This window comes from Adiantum capillus-veneris, chromosome 13, assembly GCF_014529385.1.
Source record: "Adiantum capillus-veneris isolate H3 chromosome 13, ASM1452938v2, whole genome shotgun sequence".
Lineage (NCBI taxonomy): Eukaryota > Viridiplantae > Streptophyta > Polypodiopsida > Polypodiales > Pteridaceae > Adiantum > Adiantum capillus-veneris.
The window spans coordinates 7484717-7503356 of record NC_140943.1 but is presented as its reverse complement, the minus strand read 5'-3'; the positions used below and the strand labels follow the sequence as shown (position 1 = coordinate 7503356).

Here is an 18640-nt window from a genome sequence, read left to right as displayed (position 1 = left end):
CTGGCACCAAACCTTCCGTGGGCTTAGGCTTCTTTCCTTTCTTATCTTCTTTATCATCCAAATCAGCTAGCCTTTTCCTTTGTGGACAATCTGCAGCAAAGTGACCAGGCTGCTCGCATATAAAGCATTTATTATCAACCATCAAGACCTTCTTTTCCTCGAGTGACTTGCACAAAAAAGGCTTCCTTTTTGGCTTCTTTGCCTGCCCTCCAAAAGTCCCCACTGAGTCCTTATCCTTGTTGTCCTTTTCTGACCCTTATGATGCTTTAGGAGCCGCTTTTGCAAAGGGCTTCTTTGCTGCATTTTTCTTTTGCTGCCCCCCTTTTACGTTGCCCGGAAATCCACTGTCCTCTCCCTTCAACAAGGCAAGACCCGTGTTAGCAACTTCCATAAGTTGAGTGAGGGTAGTCGCTTTGTTCTTTGTATAGTAATCTCGAAGCCCTTTAGGCAACCCACAACAATACTTCTCTATCTGCTCTGTCAATGGCACGAACCTGTAGGAGGTTACTGAGAGCAATGATTTACAAAACCTCCGATTGTTCTCCTGGAGGCTCTGCAAGAAGCCGCAGTGAGTTGGTGCCAATCCGTCATGACGTCGACTTCAAATTCATTTGACATCCACGCAAACATTTGCGAAGTATACCCATGTGGCAGGTGCGTGTCCTTGCATCAAGAGGGTCGTCCACCATGTAAGCGCATTGCCTTTCAAGAGGTGGCAGCTTTCTTGACCTTGGAGGCCTCTGTAAAACTCCCCCTTGCATAAGCTGTATAAAATTGTTGGAGGAAAGTGAGAGCCTTCGTCTTATCCTCAAAGCCGCTGAAAGTTTCAAACTTAACAGTTGCACGACCTTCTTTGTATGCTTTTGGTTTCTCCAATGCCCCCAAATTGTCATAGGGAATTGCCTGCAACATGGGCACTGTGATAGGGATCATCGGCACGTCTTGGCCATTGACATTTTGCGTCATAGGTGCCATATCTGGCTGCTGTCCAAAAAAACCAGCCATGCCAAAATTACCTTGTGGCACCTCAAAGTGGCCTTGGTTGCTCTGAAAGCCTTGATGCATGCCAATGCTACCATACATGGGGTTTGGCATCATGCCTTGCATACCCCCAAACATTGTTCCTGGCATATAATGCTGGTTTCCAAGCGCATAACCAGCAATACTTTGGAACACAAATCCACCCCCGAAATACCCAGGATGTACCGTGGGTGGTGGAAAAACCTGATGCATTGCCTGGAAACTGGTTCCTTGTCCCTGTAACGCACCATGCGGGCTTGGAAAGGTGGCGAGCTGAACTGGCAAAGCCTGTAGAATAGGTGTCCTAACCACCTGTTCATGGACAGAAGGAACTTGTCATGGAGCCCCTGACTCCGCAACATGTGAGTGCTCTCTATCTTGCTGGGACGCATGAAGTACTTGGGCTTGAGCGGGTGTTATCATTTAACGAGCAATGAAAAACGAGCGAGGGATAAAAAGCAAGCAAAGAAAGCAAGGGATAGAGAAAATAAACACATTTTTGCACATACATTTTGTGCATAGTACATTGTTTCTATAGAGCTCAAATGGGCTTTCAAACACTTGAAATGCTTCATATAACGGTTTGGTGTGTAGAGATTTTACATCCTACCTTCTATCTCGTGAACTTAACTGGATTTCAAACCAAATTCAATTATGTTTTATGGTATGGTCCAGTGAGAGCCCATGTGGAGAGAGGTTACTTGACATGGTATACTAGGTAAAACAATCCAGCTAGATTTTGGCGATTATCATTAAATTTATATAGAAAAACACAAAAGAGACCATAAAATAGATGGCCAACTCAACTTATGATCCTCTTCAAGTCCTTTCCTTATTATGATAGAAGAGACCATGCACCTCCTCCGGCTATAACCTGCCTAGTCAAATTAACCTCCTCGGGTTTTAACCTCCCTTGCAACCATGCACCTCCTCGGGCTATAACCTTCCCCAATCACCGGCCTCTTTCAACTTGCATTTCGAAACGCTACGTGTTCGGGCTTGGTGAAGAAAAAACATTCTTTTTTTTTCTACAATAACAAATTTCTAAACCAAACCCTTTAGACTAGCGTTTGGAAACGCATTCTTGTGGGCCTTGGTGACGACAATAAACCTTCTAGAGAAACACTTACCACATAGAGATATGATAGCCTCATCAATATCAAGTTCCTTCCTTCTAATCCATGATATCATGATAACATCACCGCCATCTTCTACATGAGAGCAATAACTTAACCTCGTGGCCCTCTATACCTAACATCTCTTTTAGTGCCTTATCTCTCTCACAGATCTTTGGGTCTTTTGGGAGTGTTCCTACGACGTTAAAATCTCTCTTCTCTTCTTCTCTTCTTCTCTTCTTCTCTTTCTCTATGTTCCCAGGTTGCCTTGTGACCATGCACCTCCTCCGGCTATAACCTGCCCAGTCAAATTAACCTCCTCGAGTTGTAACCTGCCTTGCGACCATGCACCTACTTGGGCTGTAACCTACCCCAATCACCGGCCTCTTTCAGCTTGCATTTTGAAACGCTATGTGCTCGGGCTTGGTGAAGAAAAAACATTTTTTTTTCTTTCTACAAGAACAAATTTCAAAACCAAACCCTTCTGACTAGCATTTGGAAACGCAATCTTGTGGGCCTTGGTGAGGACAATAAACCTTTGAGAGAAACACTTACCACATAGAGATATGATAGCCTCATCAACATCAAGTTCCTTCCTTCTAGTCCATGATATCACGATAACATCACCACCATCTTCTACATGAGAGCAATAACTTAACCTCGTGGCCCTCTATACCTAACGTCTCTTTTAGTGCCTTATCTCCATTCTTCTTCTTGCTTGGCAAATGGCATGAGTATCTCTAAGATCGTCTTTTGCATGCCACAACCTAGAAAATCATTGATTGCATCTCAAGACAATAATACTAAACCGAGTAAATAATTCAAAAGTGGAGTAAATAATTCAAGTTTTACAACTCCTCTACTTGATGCCTAGGATCAACGTTCTTTTTGTGAATCAAATTATTATCTCATGATTTAAAAAAAGGAGCATTCATATCTCAAACTTGGATATATTTGCAAAATCTAACATTTTCTTCGCACCCTATTTAGATAGTAAATGAGCAAAGTTATCTTATATTTCACAAGCTTTACTATACTTGTATGAGTAGATCTCCTTTCCATCCTAACTCAACTTTTTAAGCATGCAACTCATGAGACACATATATATTCCCTTTACAATTTCACTACTTGACTTGACCATTCTTGGAAAACCTTCTATGATTCCCTAGTTCGAATGACGCCTGCTTGCATGGCATAAATAAATCACCATAGTGGCCATTTCCTTTTCTAGATTGTTAATGGAATTAACATATATCCATATACCAGATTGTCCACTTAATTTTCTTCATCTTGTTCTCCCCTAAAAAGGATGATTGCATGAATTCATTTTTCACTAGCTCAAAGTTATGCGAAGGACAATATATTTGCATCAATATTGTCAACAGGGCTCTAAACAAGTCAATAAATTTTGATCAACTATCCTTTGAAACTTGAAAGTTTAGCAATATCCACTGAAGAAAAAACTTCATACTATTAGAGTTATAAAAGTAAAAGAACATTAACCAAATAGGGCATCCATGTAAATAGTCCTTAGCATGGATGTTAGCATAGTTAGAGGGATGACAATTGTGCTAGAATTACAAGGATATATGTATAGAGAAAGGAAATGAATAGGGAGATGGTGCTTAATGTATATATTGCCATGTTTATCTTGGTTGTTTCTCTCTTTCATTTTAAGATCTCCCTTAGAATATGAAGACTAAGTACTTAATGCTAGTGATCATGGAATGGTACCGAGTATATTATGATAATACTACTTAGTTTAATTGGATAAGGTGTAAGATATTGTTGTGCCCATATAATACACATAAGAATGTCTATTAATGCATTCAAGAGTTAAGCACAGTTGCATAGAAAATGACTAATGGCCACAATAGTACTACTATGACAAAATGATCATGTGAAGGACAACTTAGTCTTGTATGTGTGATATGGTTTTATACAATGTAATAAAGATATAAGGAAGGTAACAATTTACAATACTGCTTACATACAAATATAGCATACAAGAAAGAGAAGTTTCTTTACAGCCCGATGGTCCACCTCAATAGATGAAAGTGCTACATGTGAGGATATACATGCAGAAGAGGAAATGAATAGGGATATGGTGCTTAATGTGTATATTGTCATGTTTATCTTGGCTATTACTTTCTTTCATTTTAAGATCTCCCTTAGAATAGGCAGAATACGTACTTAAAGCTAGTGATCATGGAATGGTAGTGAGTATGCTATGATAATATTTCTCAGTTTAATTGGATAAGGTGTAAGATATTTTTGCGGAAGGTAACAATTCACAATAGTGCCTACATACAAATATATCATACAAGGAAGATAAGTTTCTATATATCCGGAGGGTCCATCTCAAAATATGAAAGTGCAACATGTGAGTTCACTCGGAGTGGTTTTTTTCTTTCAAAACGTTAAAATATAAGAGGGTCATAAAAAAAAAAAGTTACAGGTTTATGAAAGAAAAGGGTCTTTTAATTCACAATGAAGTGTATGTAGAGAGGTTTTAAAAATGTCACTTGGCTCCATCTTTCACACAAGGGTCAGGATATCAAAGACATGCATTTTCAAGAAACATCAAGTCAATGTGCCTATTCTTCATTTTTCTTTGCTCGCCTTTTGTCCCTCGCTTGATTTTCATCGCTCGCTAAACAATATCACCCGGCTTGAGCCTCAACGGGCTCTACTGGCTGTGTGAGTTGCCTTGTCTGCTGTGGCACTAGCGGCACTTGCAAGAACTCCATAAACCTTGGGTTCTGCACCAGTCGAGAAAACACATTCACAACGGCAACCAACTGAGTCCTGAACGCATCATCTTCGAGTTGCCCAGTCATAAAGCCCTGCACTGAGGCAACATTCACATCAACAGGAGGTACAGACAGACGTGGCCGTGAACTCTCGCCAACCTTGAACACTTCCTGCCTGTCCTTCGAAGAGGAACCCTCTTCCATAATACCCTTCCCTTTGTCGGCCATAGTGTAATCCCGCCTTCCTGTACTCTGTGTCTTCACCAGACCAACCGAGGCTCACTTCTTGAGGAAAAAGTGATTTATCCCGACAATGGAACCATGAAACCGGCCCGTAGGGCGGTAGACTTTGGCTTTCACCGAAAACTTTAGAACATAGAGAAACTTTGCAAATAAAAACCTGTAACAGGAATTGATACTTCAAACACACACGGCTCGGAAGCTAGAATGCTCCGAGTAGACACCGACAACCTGTAGGCCCCAAAAACTGGCGCCCCTTTCAGTATTTCTTTATTCCTTTAGAGGGTAAAGTCACAAAACTAGAGTCCTGAGGATCTTCACCTGTATCCAACTAGATCACACCTGTTCTAGTAAAATTTCGGCAACATAATGGCCCTGAGACTCGCCCTGAACAAATCCCCCTGCTGGAACTCGCTTCCAAATACGTAAACCTTCTGTTTTCAGCCCATAAACAGCAATTACAGCTCACTGTATTTACTTGTTTTTACCCTGTTTTCCGCCCTAAACAGTCCAGGAACTGTCCTTTAACAGTGGGGCACTGTTTCCAATGCTTCTGGCATCCATACGGCTGCAAAACAGTCCAAAAACAGCACATAACCAGCACTGAAAATGCACCTGCAAGGTGAGGTTATCACCCTCACCAGTGCCTGCTTTTGGAGTAGCAGTCAACTACTCCTGTTCCAGCTCAAAGAGGCTCTTGCCTCGGCATAGAAGCATAAGACCACGCAATTGTACATAGGTCAAATGAAGAGCCCTCTTGTGGGGCATCACATAACTGCACAGAGGGGTGAGAGAGCAGTGTAGAGTGTGCAGGACATCACTTCTTGCACTACACTGTACATGAGAGGGAAAGCTTGCACACAATAGCTTTGGTACCTGCAGCAATCCACCATGCGGATGAAAAATGCAGCCCTCACGTTTATTTCAACACTTCTCTCTCTCAAGGTGAAAAATGCCCAAAAATGTGGCAAGTGGCACTCATGCATGGTTTTCCCGTTTGGTACCTTCCGGTGTAAAAATATTTCAATCGGTTGCTTAGTTGACTTAGCCGTAGAGTAATAAAATGTTCCTCTTGTCATTCTGGAGCTAATGACACGAACAGATTTCATGGCCCAAAATAGCAGTGCCCTAAATTTTAGGAGATGCTTCCATTGGACTCTCACTGGTCATCTGACTATCTTTCACCACTAGGACCGCATCCAAAAATGCAATGTAGTCCAGTTCTCGCATGATTTTCTCTTGGTGACCCCACCTTGGCACTGTGCCTAGTATCCACCAACTTATTAAGCGTGGCGAGGGGACCTAAATGACTTTAAATTGAGCCTAGACACCCTTTTACTACTCGAATTCCAGTGACGACTAACTTACCGTCTGCGAGTGAAACTACTGTTTCACATTGGCCATACAATGTCCGGCCATTTGCAACTTCAAAAAGAGGGTCTCAAAAATTAAACGAAAATCATCGGAAAGAAACCAACAACTAAGGTTAGCAGTTGCCACGTCCACGTGACAGGGTATGCAACTATCACCTACCTAAACATGCACGTCCTGCTAGAGGCTCACAAAGTGTCAGGCTAGGTCCTAAGCTAAACTAAGACTTAACGCTAGACTGTAGCAGGCGCTTGTCCACGTGGCACAAGTGCAGTGCGCACGTGACATCCCCCCCTCTTAAAGGTTAGACACAACTGCCGAACTTCTTCCTGTGGATACTTTCTGTACTTCTGATGTTGAATGCTTTTGATGCTTGTGGATGCATAAACCGATGAAAACTCCTCCAAACGTATGGATATTGTGGATGTAGATACTGCTGCGATGTAAACACTGACCATACGAGTTACTAGGTAGTCTTACTACTGTCACCCTTGATGCTCACTCTGCCTTGTGACCAAGTACTACCACTCGAATAGTCCTATCGTGAAAACATTGTGGGTGAACATGAAAGGTAAGTGTGCTTGGAGGTATTTCCAAGGGTTGCTTGTCGACAGAAGTGGATGGATGCTACATGCAAATGCGAATGCAAAAGAGGGTTAGGGGTCCAACTCCTTCAAGGCAAGCAAAACTTGATATTCAAGATCTGGATTTTCGTATATCCGATGTCGATCTTCGTTTAGAGACATAGCGATGAAGACGGGAGCGTCCCCGATGCGCGATGGACTAAGGGTGGAGTGGCTAGTAAGTCGGGGTCGGGACACGAAGCTTCCTCGAGGAAAAAACTGAGAGAGGTACTTTGGGTTCTTGGTGGTTCTTCCCTTCAATTTGCGAAGCGGAGGCGCACACAGAGCTCTGATACCAATGTCAAGTGCAGTGGAAGTGTTTAGGATTTAGCTCGGATCTAGTACTCCGCACGAACACATAGTTACTTTACTTCACTTGAAAATAGAAACTAAATTGAAGACAATGAAGTAGAGAGAGGCAGAGAGAGAGAGAGAGAGAGAGAGAGAGAGAAAGAAAAGAGAGAACCACTCTCCCGGGTTCCAGTGCACTTGTACCAAAGGGTGGCTCTTCCAAGCCCAAAGCCGCCAATGTCCTGACTTAAGATCTACTGGGTCAGGATCAATGCCACAAGTCCTCCCATAGATGCCCACAAGTCGAATCCTTTGAAAACAGCAGTCTGCAACATGTGATGCCTCTATTGACACTCTATGAAGCTGACCCTCTCCCTGAATCTCGAAAAACATGTGGGGCACTATCTCCGAGCAAGCCCTGACCGTAATGAGAACCTCCAGACGCGTGGAGGCCCCCATCCATCTAGGAGCTCCTGCCTCAAGAGGGGTATGCCACTCAGCTGGTATATGACACATGCTTTGCAACCCCCACATGCCTCATAGCTCGATGCTCTCAACCTCCTCTGGAAGGTCTGAAAACTGTAGCCAGTCACCGAAAGTGCGGGCTTGGCCCTCTATCATGGGACCCCAAGAAACGTGAGGTCTGCTGTCAACCAAATGGCCTCTTTGTGTGCTAGCTTTGAGGTTCCAAACAAGAGGCTGCCTCAAGCGCTCCATGCAAGTGGGTTGGTGCTGCTCCAGGCCACTCCGCAGCTGCTCCCAGGACCTAAGCAAGCTCGCAACAAAGCGGTCCTCCCAGCTCCTACTCAAGCCAACTCGACGCATCTCTGTAAAAATCCCCCTGATGGACGGGCTCCAAGGGCCGCCTGTATGAGGGACTTGACCACGAACCAGGTGTAGCAACAGCTCCTTCTAGGGCTCCCCCCCTGGAAGAACTCCTCTGACCACAAGCTTCCCAAGGAGGGCCTACTTTGCTGTGCTAGGTCAATAATCCCCAGCCCTCCATGGTAAGGTGATGACCTGCCAGGACACTTTGGCCCGGGCTAACCGGGTGTCACGCCCTGACCCAAAAAAAAATCTTTATCAGTCTCTCCAATTGGCTGATGCAGGAGCTCGAAAAGATCCAGCAAGACGTGACACATAGTAGCTAAAAGCACCGGGTGGGCCACTACAACTCTACCAGCCAAAGAGAGCCGTGCCGAGCTCCAATAAAGCAGCTTCCTCCTAATGAAGAGGAGGAGGGGAGCAGTCTGCTGCTCTGGAGACAAACCCAAGCTAACCTAACAGCCCAAATAACGTACAGCCAAGCAACGCAGGTTGCGGTCTGTGGAGCATTTGGTTGTAAAAGCCTCTATATCTCATAAGATCTCCATGAAAGCTTTGTCCTTTCCGCTTGTGCTGAAGAGAATATACCCACTCAACTGTGCAATCAATATCCAATACACAACATAATACCAATACTCGAGGTGAGAGTAAGGGAACTGCCTAGGGGCCCGCCAACATACCCACGAAGATAAGAATGGGCTGCCCTAAGGTTGGAGCTCTCCAAGGTATGTACGGAAGGGACCTGCAAATGTTGTTGGCTGCGGAAGTAGGAACAAGATCTCCCCACTAGTTACTGACACTGTGTGCAAAAACTTGTCATTTGAATGATCTCGACAAATCTGTTGTTGGAAATCAAGAATACTGCCCATTAGAGGTTGCAAACATGTCTTACAACTGATATTGATAGGCTCACAAAAGAATATAAAAGAGACCCAATCTGTAGGGCCACACTATCGTTAGTGAGGAGAGAACATGGAGATAGGAGTAGTCCACACTCCAACAAAACCTCCTCAAACTGTTGTCATTGTCGGCTAAGCATCTCGCACCACATACTCAATGCTCGGCCTCATCTTCTGAAGCCGGATGATCATACAAGAAGTGGTACTAGAGATATATGAATTCCCCTCTGCCTACCAAAGCCAACTTCAACAGATGCACCATAATATGCACTAAGTCTGCTGCATACTGGATGAACAAGAGTCCACTAAAGCTTGAACTGCAACTTCCATCCTTGGACGGAGAAGAAAACAAATCAAAGAACATCCTTCGCTTCTAGGAGGAAAGAAATCTCCCTCTTGTCATCCACAATCCACAACCTGGTACAAAGGTGCAACAGAATCATCAGCCTACTACCCCTCTTTAAAGACAGGCCGAAACTCCACATTTGCCTGTACAAGACAACGCTATAACTCTAGATCAGCCTTCATAAAGTCCATTAATAGATAGCTCCGTCGACAACTCCAAGATACACCAGCTTGGACTAGTCAACTAGCTTAGACAAGTCAATAACTTGGCCTAGTCGACCAGCTTAGACCAGTCAAATTGTAGGTGAGCTCTTATCGACTACTTAGACGAGTTGACCTGCTTGGACCAGTTGACTCGAGGTGAGTTCCTAGTCCACCAGCTTAGACAATCATGGACAAGTCGGACCAACTCCAAAACAAGTTGACAAGACAAGTAGCACCTCGCTTTACCAGCTATCTATAGCAACCTTGAATGAGACTTCCGTTGATGTCCCATCGGGCATGCCAAAATAAAGAAGGAAAAGTGGGATGTGCTACATGCTCTCCGAGTGGGTGCCTCTAACTGCATTATGCACAAAATTCTCACAAAGAATCTGAGGCCTTAATAGACAAAGAACAGAAGTTTCACATAGTCAACCACGGACTCAATGCTCAACTAAACGCTGGCAGCAGACTCAACTCCAAACCAAGGACCAACCACGATACAAATGGGGGTGTAGAGGCTCGACAATGCATGGAGGTCAGGCCAGGGCTAAGACCTAGCCCAACTGCCAAGTCGACTATCCTTCTATCACGGAGCATTGTAGCCAGGCTACATGCACGATGGGAATGTAGAAGGACTGGAGTCATCATCTTGAGAAGAGCTCCAATAGAGATACTCAGATAGGGCACACAAGACACCAGGAAAACCCCTATCTAAAACTAAGGTGGCATGCTACAAAGATCAGTTTTCGGTGTTGACACACACTAGCTTCTTCTAGAGAGCACACCTCATGGATATTTAAGTCCCTCAAAGTATCTTCCCATCCTCAAGAGATTAACGCTGGCCAAGCATCTAGTACCCTACGAGAAACCCCTATGCATACAGACAAAGACTAAGGCACACTTTGTATATAGACGTACACACTATAGCAGCATATGGGTCAAGTACTATGTTGTATTTGGAGGTGGCAGATGCTTCATTCCAGTCAACAAGATGACTCAAGACCAGAGACACCTGAGCCATTTTTCCTCTTAGAGATGTATTAGCAGAGAGAGCGCATACTCCAGACAGAAAGTGTGAGGGACCAGATTGGACAGATCCACAGACACAACTCAATGAATTCTTCTAGATATCTAGCACAGCACCCCACCAGGAGACTGTTAGGCAGCAGACGGTTAACTGTAGCCGAGCAGGGAAGAAACCGAGCCCCAAAGTTAACTCTTCATAAGCGCCCTTTTGCTTGGTCTTATTCAACACAACCAGAGTTGTGAGCTTTTGCTTCAGATTTTCAACTTTCTCAACTGTATTGCAGCTTAGTACAAACCAACTCAAGTCTTAAACAATCATAGGTATAAGGGGCCCACTTTGTTTCATTGCAGACTTAACACTAATCAAATACCACGTGCTTGCAATAGACAAACGACACACTAAAATTCGACTCTACTTGTTTGTAAAAATTCTGAAAGCAAAGCAGATAAAGACTGGGAACTTACTGAAATCTAATTGGACAAAGAAGCTCCGACGGACGAAACGTCACTTTGTAGTGCATCTTTGGACAGGAATGAATGTAGTGACCAAGATAATAATATTCCAATGTTGGACAGTATTTTTTTGCCTCTTGAACCCACTCAATCTCCTTCAAGGCAGAGTACCTTCCCAAAGATAAGAAAGCAAAATCTGGATCCCAAAAAAAGTAATTACTTGATAGACAAGACGGTAAAATGTCTATCACTCCCACTGCAACGAGTCGTCCATCAATTAAGTATTGCTGATGGAAGGAGCCAAAACCCCAGAACTCCCCTCCCTCTTGAGAAGCAGGGACAAAAGTTAATGGTGTATCCACAAGGAATCTGCGAAAGCTGAGTTCTGTAACATCTTCAGGGTTCTCATTATGGATTGCAATTTGGTATCTTCTGTACAAGGAAAACTCTTCTCGATCAAAAACTGAATTGGTTGTACGTATTTTGATCGTATGCTTGACAGCACACTCCTCTTTGACGGGTTGCCAGGTTTGGTTTAAAAGAGGTTTTTCTGTTGATTTCTTGGACTTGGGATCAGCAAACCCATCAGCGATGTTGCTTGTAGCAAACAACTTTGTATTGATAGAAGAATCAGAATGATCTGATATGAAATTAAGATGGCCCTTATAGGCTTCGACTCTGAATTTATCAAGCATACAAGTCTGCAACCTACAAGCAATCCTCTCAGCCAGCAACGGAGCCACGTCACTTATGGTAGCTTTTCCCTCAACATTGTTTGCCCCTCGGGAATGTGCGAGATTTAAGAATTTACAGTCACTTCTCTGTCTCAAAAGGGCTGCAGCACAAGGGAAAGCAATACTGGAGGTATAACTAATTTCATTGTTTGATGATTTTCTACCTCTTCGAGGGAGTCGCTTCTGAAATGTCTGGACTACTATGTTTGAAACCTTAAAATTATCAGGAAGTTCCCCATGCAGTATACATTCTTTTATGGCTTGGTCAACTTTAGTGCACAACATGTCTGCAATTGAATCCCTGTCTGCACACTTCTGTTTGCCTTCATTCAATTTGCTGACTTTTGTGCAATGAGTTGCAAGGTTGATATCTATGTTCGTGTTAAGCCTCTCATAATGTGGCTTCACATCAATGTCCATTACTTCTTCAGCCAATTCAGTTTCCTTTCTCCCGGAAGAAGGGCTAGAGTAGACTCCATCCAAATACCTGCACAAATCAATAATTCAAAATAAAACGAACACCTTTTATACCTACTAATTGTCTATGCTTGCCAAACCTTTGCATCCGACGCATAGCACGAACATGCTCACTAGATTTTTCCATGCAACCAGCCTTCAGACGAATTGTATATGCTGGACAACATGATCGTTCTAGCTCTGGCCGATAAAGAACCATGCCTGATCTTCTCCAATTTTGATCAAGAAGCTCTACAAGTAAAATTCAGGGCAATGACAGATTAGTCACAGATCTCAGGCGTTTGCTAAAAATGGAAACAGAAAAGCCATGAAGCAACCTTGATAATCATATGGTGACAAGGAGTGAGCCCATAGACCTGCCAAAACATTCATCATACTGCTCAGCATAGAACAAGTTAAACAAGATCATCAAAAGTCACATACAGGTTGTCATCATTCATCCAGAGGAACATACGCAGACAATCAGATGTCTTTATCCATGTGTGAGTGTGTGTCTATCAAATATAAAGCCAAGCAGGTCTAGTTGTACTACTCCATCGCCCTCCTAATTGTCCAAGGCCCTCTCTAAACTGGCAATAATATCACCTCCCTGGCTACTAATCTCTTATCGTGTAGGACACCACCATTGGTCTCAACCTCCATTTGATGTAGTTTGCAGATGTGGTTTCCTTGTGTGTGTGAGAGTGAACGAGAGAGAGAGAGAGAGAGAGAGAGAGAGAGAGAGAGAGAGAGAGAGAGAGCTTTATTAACGTCTTCTAGAGGGGGGGGGGGGAAGAGAGAAAGAAAGAAAGAAAGAAAGCTTTATTAACGTCTTCTAGAGGCCAAACTCAGCCTATGAGACAAAACCATGTACATGTGTGTATCCTTTGGGTATCCAAAAAAGGATAAAAGTGCTGAAATAAGTGTTGAAAAAGAACTGAACTAAAGTGATACAAGACTAGAGGTGAGGTGGTACAGTGCTGCAGTAATCGGATAAGAGGTGGGGTAATACATGTGCCAGTATACTGAGGGGATGGAGCTCTATCTCTAGTAGATGTGAAACTATATGCTCAGGGGGTACAATGATGAGATGCAACCTAGCTCCATCCGGTAGAAAACTGAGGGTGTGTAGGATGTCATGCATAGGAGGGTAGGGTGTGAAGAGCCTTTGTAGTATGGCAGCTGGGTCGGAGAAGACTCGCTGTATCTCTCTCTGTCTAGCATGCTCATGCTGTGTCCGAATGTGGTAGAGAGAGAGAGAGAGAGAGAGAGAGAGAGAGAGAGAGAGAGAGAGAGAGAGAGAGAGAGAGAGAAATGAAATGAAATGTTATATTAAACGTCTTCAAAAGGCCAAAATGACCTCTAAGACCAAACCGGTACAATCCTGATGAATCTGATACAATGTCAAGGTACAAAACAAAAAATGAACGGAAATAAGGTAAAGTCTAACTAGCTACTGTTGTAAATCTAAGCAACTCCGAGCTGTGTAGCACTATAAAGTGTGTGACGGTGAAGCAGTGGGTGGTACAATCTCAGTGTATGAACATCAATGTCCGAGGATGTCCGGCCTCAGCAGTGTGACATAAAAACGCGTTTCATGCAGATGAAACCCCGAAACCCTGAAACCTATGAAACGTTTTGCCGAAACGCATGAAACGGACAGACATTTTTTATGAAACGTTCAAAATTAGGGCTTTTTTTCCGGAAACTTTGTTCAATAGAAGTACTTTGCTAAATGAATCAATGATGCATCAGTTATGATTCATGAAACTAGTGGCTGTGTTATAACTTTCATCAATATTGAACATCTTTTTGATCGTGCTCGCTTGAAGTCACTTCTAAGCACTGAGCACCTCTCTCTCTCTCTCTCTCTCTCTCTCTCTCTCTCTCTCTCTGACATTAAAGTCTAGAGTCATGTAATATATAATTTAATATATAATTTAATGTCATTTATGAAACCTATTTAATGTTTTTGATGCTATGAAACGAAACGTTTCAAAACCTCGAAACCCCGAAACGATCGAAACCACGAAACGTTTCATGTCACACTGGGCCTCAGCCGCTGTCCGAGTTAAGGACTGAGGGTCCATCGAAAGGGTAGAAAAAAAGAACAAAAACCTAACTCTGGTGAGGAGATAGCTGGTTGGAAGTTTAAAATTCTTGGATGATGGCATAGTCATAGGGGAAGGGAGAGGGTGGAAGAGAGAGGGGGTGCATAGACAAAGAGAGAGGGAAGGGATGGAGGGAGAAGAGAGTGCATGGATGCACTCTCTACTTGCATGGATGCAAGAAGCAAGATAAAAAAAGGGAAAGAGGGAGAAGGGAGAGGGAGGGAGAAGAGAGTGCATGCTTCTTGCATGGATGCAAGAAGCAAGATAAAAAAAGGGAAAGAGGGAGAAGGGAGAGGGGAAGGGGGAGGGAGGGAGGGATGGATAGAGAGGGGGAGGAAGGGAGGGAGAAGGGTTGGAGAAGAGAGGTTATCCCCCCCTTTGAAAAAAAACAACCAGCAAGCTCCATGGTGGTTTTTGAAGGGTTGGAAGGTTACATCTCTCCCTTTTCCCTCCCTCTCTCCTTCTATTACTCTCTTCCACCGTTCTACCTACATTTGTTCTCCCTCTTCGACCCTTGTCTCCTTCTCCCATCCTTCTCTACCTATACTAGTTTCCGTAAGTAGTTTTAGCATTTTAGTTTCTTCTAATACTATGTTCATCAAAGTTTGTGATTTTCTTTGAAGAATTTATGAATTTAACTCCAACTTTTGCACATAACATTGCCTGTCTGTGTGTGTGTGTGTGTGTGTGTGTGTGTGTGTGTGTGTGTGTGTGTGTGAGAGAGAGAGAGAGAGAGAGAGAGAGAGAGAGAGGGGTGTGGCCATCGTGAATAGCTGTGCAAATGCAAAGCTATCATGACACTTGCCGTCCCGCCCTCTTTTTTACACTAAAAATCCATTTGAGCCCCGTCCCCAGTCCCCACTCCTCGGGACACGTCCCTTGTGACTATGGATCATGATGGCTTTACCGCCTCAGTAAACTGCCCATACCTTGCTTGCGGGCTTCGTCCATCCTCTTGAGCTCGTTTGCTTTCATTTTGAGTTGCATTGTGGTTAATCTTCGGCGATCCAGAGCTTTGTTCCCATCAAGAGTCGGGATTGGCGTAGCAACTTGATCCGCTCCTCTTTGTCTTGAGAGTGAGGATATAGTGCTTGGGAGGCACATGCCTATGTGTGTTGTTGATCCAAGAAACAGTTTCGGGCTTGATTTGAACGGGTTGAAGAATGTCATTAAGTTTGGTGATTGCTTCTTCGAGGGTGTCCTCGTCAGTGCCCAATCCTGACCTTGAGGCCAAGAGATTCTTGTAGTCGACACTCTTGTAGGGCCGCTTGTATCTTGGTGTCGATCTTTTTAGGTGCTTCCTCGTGAGCTTTCTTTTGCACCTACATGACACTCTCGGCGAGGGAGGATTCGACTTCCTATGCTTTTGCAAGCAAAGCTTGACTCTCTAGTTCTTTCCCATCCTCAAGCTTATGCAAGCGTTCCCTTAGTTTTCCGTTCTCCTCGATGAGTTCTTGATGCTAAATCTATCGATGACAGACCAAATGTCATCATGCCCACTCTGTGTCTTCGGGGGGGGGGGGGGGCTGTAACAATCCCTGTGCTTTATGCCTGTCAAACTTAACCTTTTGGCATACCAAGCAACTGCGTACAAAGTCGTCCACATCCTTCTTGAGTCGAGCTCGGCCAAAAGAAGTAACGCTCCACACCTTTCAAGGTGGTGTCAATGCCGCGGTGACCCGTAAAAGGTGGACAATGGCACTCTCTCAAAACCTTTTCCCTCAACGGCTGTGTAACGCACAACATCGTTTTCTTCATCAAGTAGCCATCCCGTATAGAATATCCTGCTACTACCTCCCCATTCTGTATTCGAGTGCATACATCTGAAAAATCTGGAACTGTGGCGTACTGATCAACCATGTCCTCCAAGCTTCTATGGTGAATCGCGGGAATAGCCAAGACTAACGGCTTCCGAGACAAAGCATCTGCCACCAAGTTCTTCTGTCCCTGTACATGGACAATCTGGAAGTGAAACTGTGACAAGCTGTTAGCCCACCACATCTGCTTTTCCAAAAGCTGCTTCTGTGATAAGAAGTAGCGTAAACTCTGATGATCAATGAAGACCGTAAAATCGGCTCCAAGTAGGTAATGTCACCACAGAGTAAGAGCGTGGATCACTGCCAAAAGCTCTTTCTCAAAGATCTGTGCTGTCAATTCTGGCCTTGAAAACAATCGGCTTTCACAGGCAATCAGATGGCCTTCTTGCATTAAGACCGCTCCTAGACTACGACCGCAAGCATCACAATATACTTCAAATGAATTTTGCAAATCTAGCAAAGTCAATACTGGTCCAGTAGTCAATTTCTCTTTCAGTGTCTGAAAGGCGGTCACCTCTGTGGGTCCCCACGAGAAAAGGACTCCTTTCTGTGTCAGAATGTGCAAAGGGGAAGCTACCTCTGTAAACTTTCGAATGAACCGCCAGTAGTAAGAACATAAGCCCAAGAAGCTTCTTCTAACTTCATGAACATTCTTCAAATCGGGCCAATCACGTATAGTCTCAATCTTGGCCGGGTCCATCTGTACTCCTGCTCTATTGAGACGATGTGTCCCAAAAAGTACATCTCCGGCAAGAAAAATTCACTCTTTTTGGCATTGATAACTAACTTGTGATCTCGCAATGCCTGAAAGAACTGTAGCAGATGGTGTCTATGTTCTGCTTCATCCTTGGAGAAGACAATAATGTCATCAAAGAAAGTGCCGACAAATGATCTATACTCTCAAAAAATCCTATCCATCATTCGGTTGAAAGTCGCTGGAGCATTGGTAAGGCCAAAAGCCATCACCAAAAATTCATACAAACCGAAGCTCGTCCGAAAGGCTGTCTTGTAGACAACTCCCAACCCGATTCTGATCTGATGATATCCGCTTTTCAAATCAATCGTGTTGAAACAAGAGGATGCCTTTAGTCGGTCAAGAATATCATCGATCCTTGGAATCAAAAATCTGTTCTTGATGGTGATTTTATTGAGAGCTCTGTAATCAATGCTCATTCTCCAAGATCCATCTTTCTTTAAAACCAACAACACCGGAGAGTAGTAGGGTGCAGTACTCGCCTGGATAAGACCCTTTTCAAGAAGGTCTTTCACTTGGTTCATATTCTCTTCATTCTGGGCTCGGCTAACACGGTAAGGTGGCCGGTTCGGTGGTGTGCTTCCAGGTATCACATCAATAGTGTGATCCTCTGGACGAGATGGTGGCAACTCGCCAGGCAGGCCCTCAGAGAAGCAATCGGCATGAGTGTGGAGAAAATCTTGGCGTTCTTTATAAAGTTCAGACATGTTCATTCTGTGTTCATCATTTAACTCTTTCAAGTAGATCAAGTAAACAAAGAGACTGGATTTCATTAATTTGGAATGGCTAAAGCCGATACAATAGGGACAGACTCGCCCTTCAGTTTTACATCAAGTACAAATTTTTAGCCCTTTTCATTTGTCAAAGTCGCTTTCTTTGCCCGATAATTGACCACAGCGTTGTTCTTATGGTACCAAGGGACTCCTAGGACGACGTCACAACCTTCCAAGGGCATTATGTAAAAGTCCTCGTCCCCCAAATACCCCTGACAATGCAACCGAAGTTTGCCAATGACAGGTGTAATGGCTATGTTCTGTCCGGGTGCCGCTAGAATTGCCTTTGCTGGTGGTCCCATCCTATCGGGTGTAATCTCGAGCCGCGCCGCCAATTCGGGTGAAATGAAGTTGGCCTTGGCTCCTCCATCGAAGAAAATCACGGCTTCTTGATCTTTCACTTTGCCCCAAGCTCGGTAAAGTTTTGTACTTTCATTAATCAGGCTTGGGTCAGTGCCCATGCAATCTAGAACCAATCCTGTAAGGTGCAGCGGAAGTGAATGTTGAACTTTGCTCAAGATGAGTACTCCGAACTGTGCTTAAGGTTCCTTTTTCTTAGGGAAGGGAGAGCCTTCCGTTCTTTAATGAGAGAGTGCAAGTGATCACAAACAAAGTGGATAAACACTGTGCGTGAAGGTGCTGAGACTAGGAGATAGAGAGAGAAGAGAATACAACACCAGAATGTTGTCAAACCCTCCTCCGAAGGCCCCACTCTCTATGGCGAGAGCGGTCTACTTATGATTGCACAAATCTCTACAATGCTTGGACTTGCCGACGATGTCGACGACTATGAGGACGACGACGAGACGGGCTGAAATCTGAAACTCCGA

At 44.0% G+C, this 18640-nt stretch overlaps 1 protein-coding gene across 2 annotated transcripts in view; it reads right to left on the bottom strand.

Annotated features, from left to right (window-relative positions):
- LOC147443564 (arginyl-tRNA--protein transferase 2-like) overlaps window positions 1-18640 on the bottom strand; it is an 83129-nt gene that overhangs the window by 16604 nt on the left and 47885 nt on the right. Inside the window, exons 2-4 of one of the 2 annotated variants that reach the window (XM_086526381.1) lie at window positions 12694-12732; window positions 12457-12607; window positions 11178-12386 (exon numbers count right to left, since the gene is read on the bottom strand). In XM_086526381.1, coding sequence (XP_086382507.1) covers window positions 11178-12386; window positions 12457-12607; window positions 12694-12732 — 1399 coding nt within the window. Of the gene's footprint in view, window positions 1-11177; window positions 12387-12456; window positions 12608-12693; window positions 12764-18640 lie in introns of those variants that run through there. The other variant, XM_086526382.1, reaches the window with a different exon arrangement.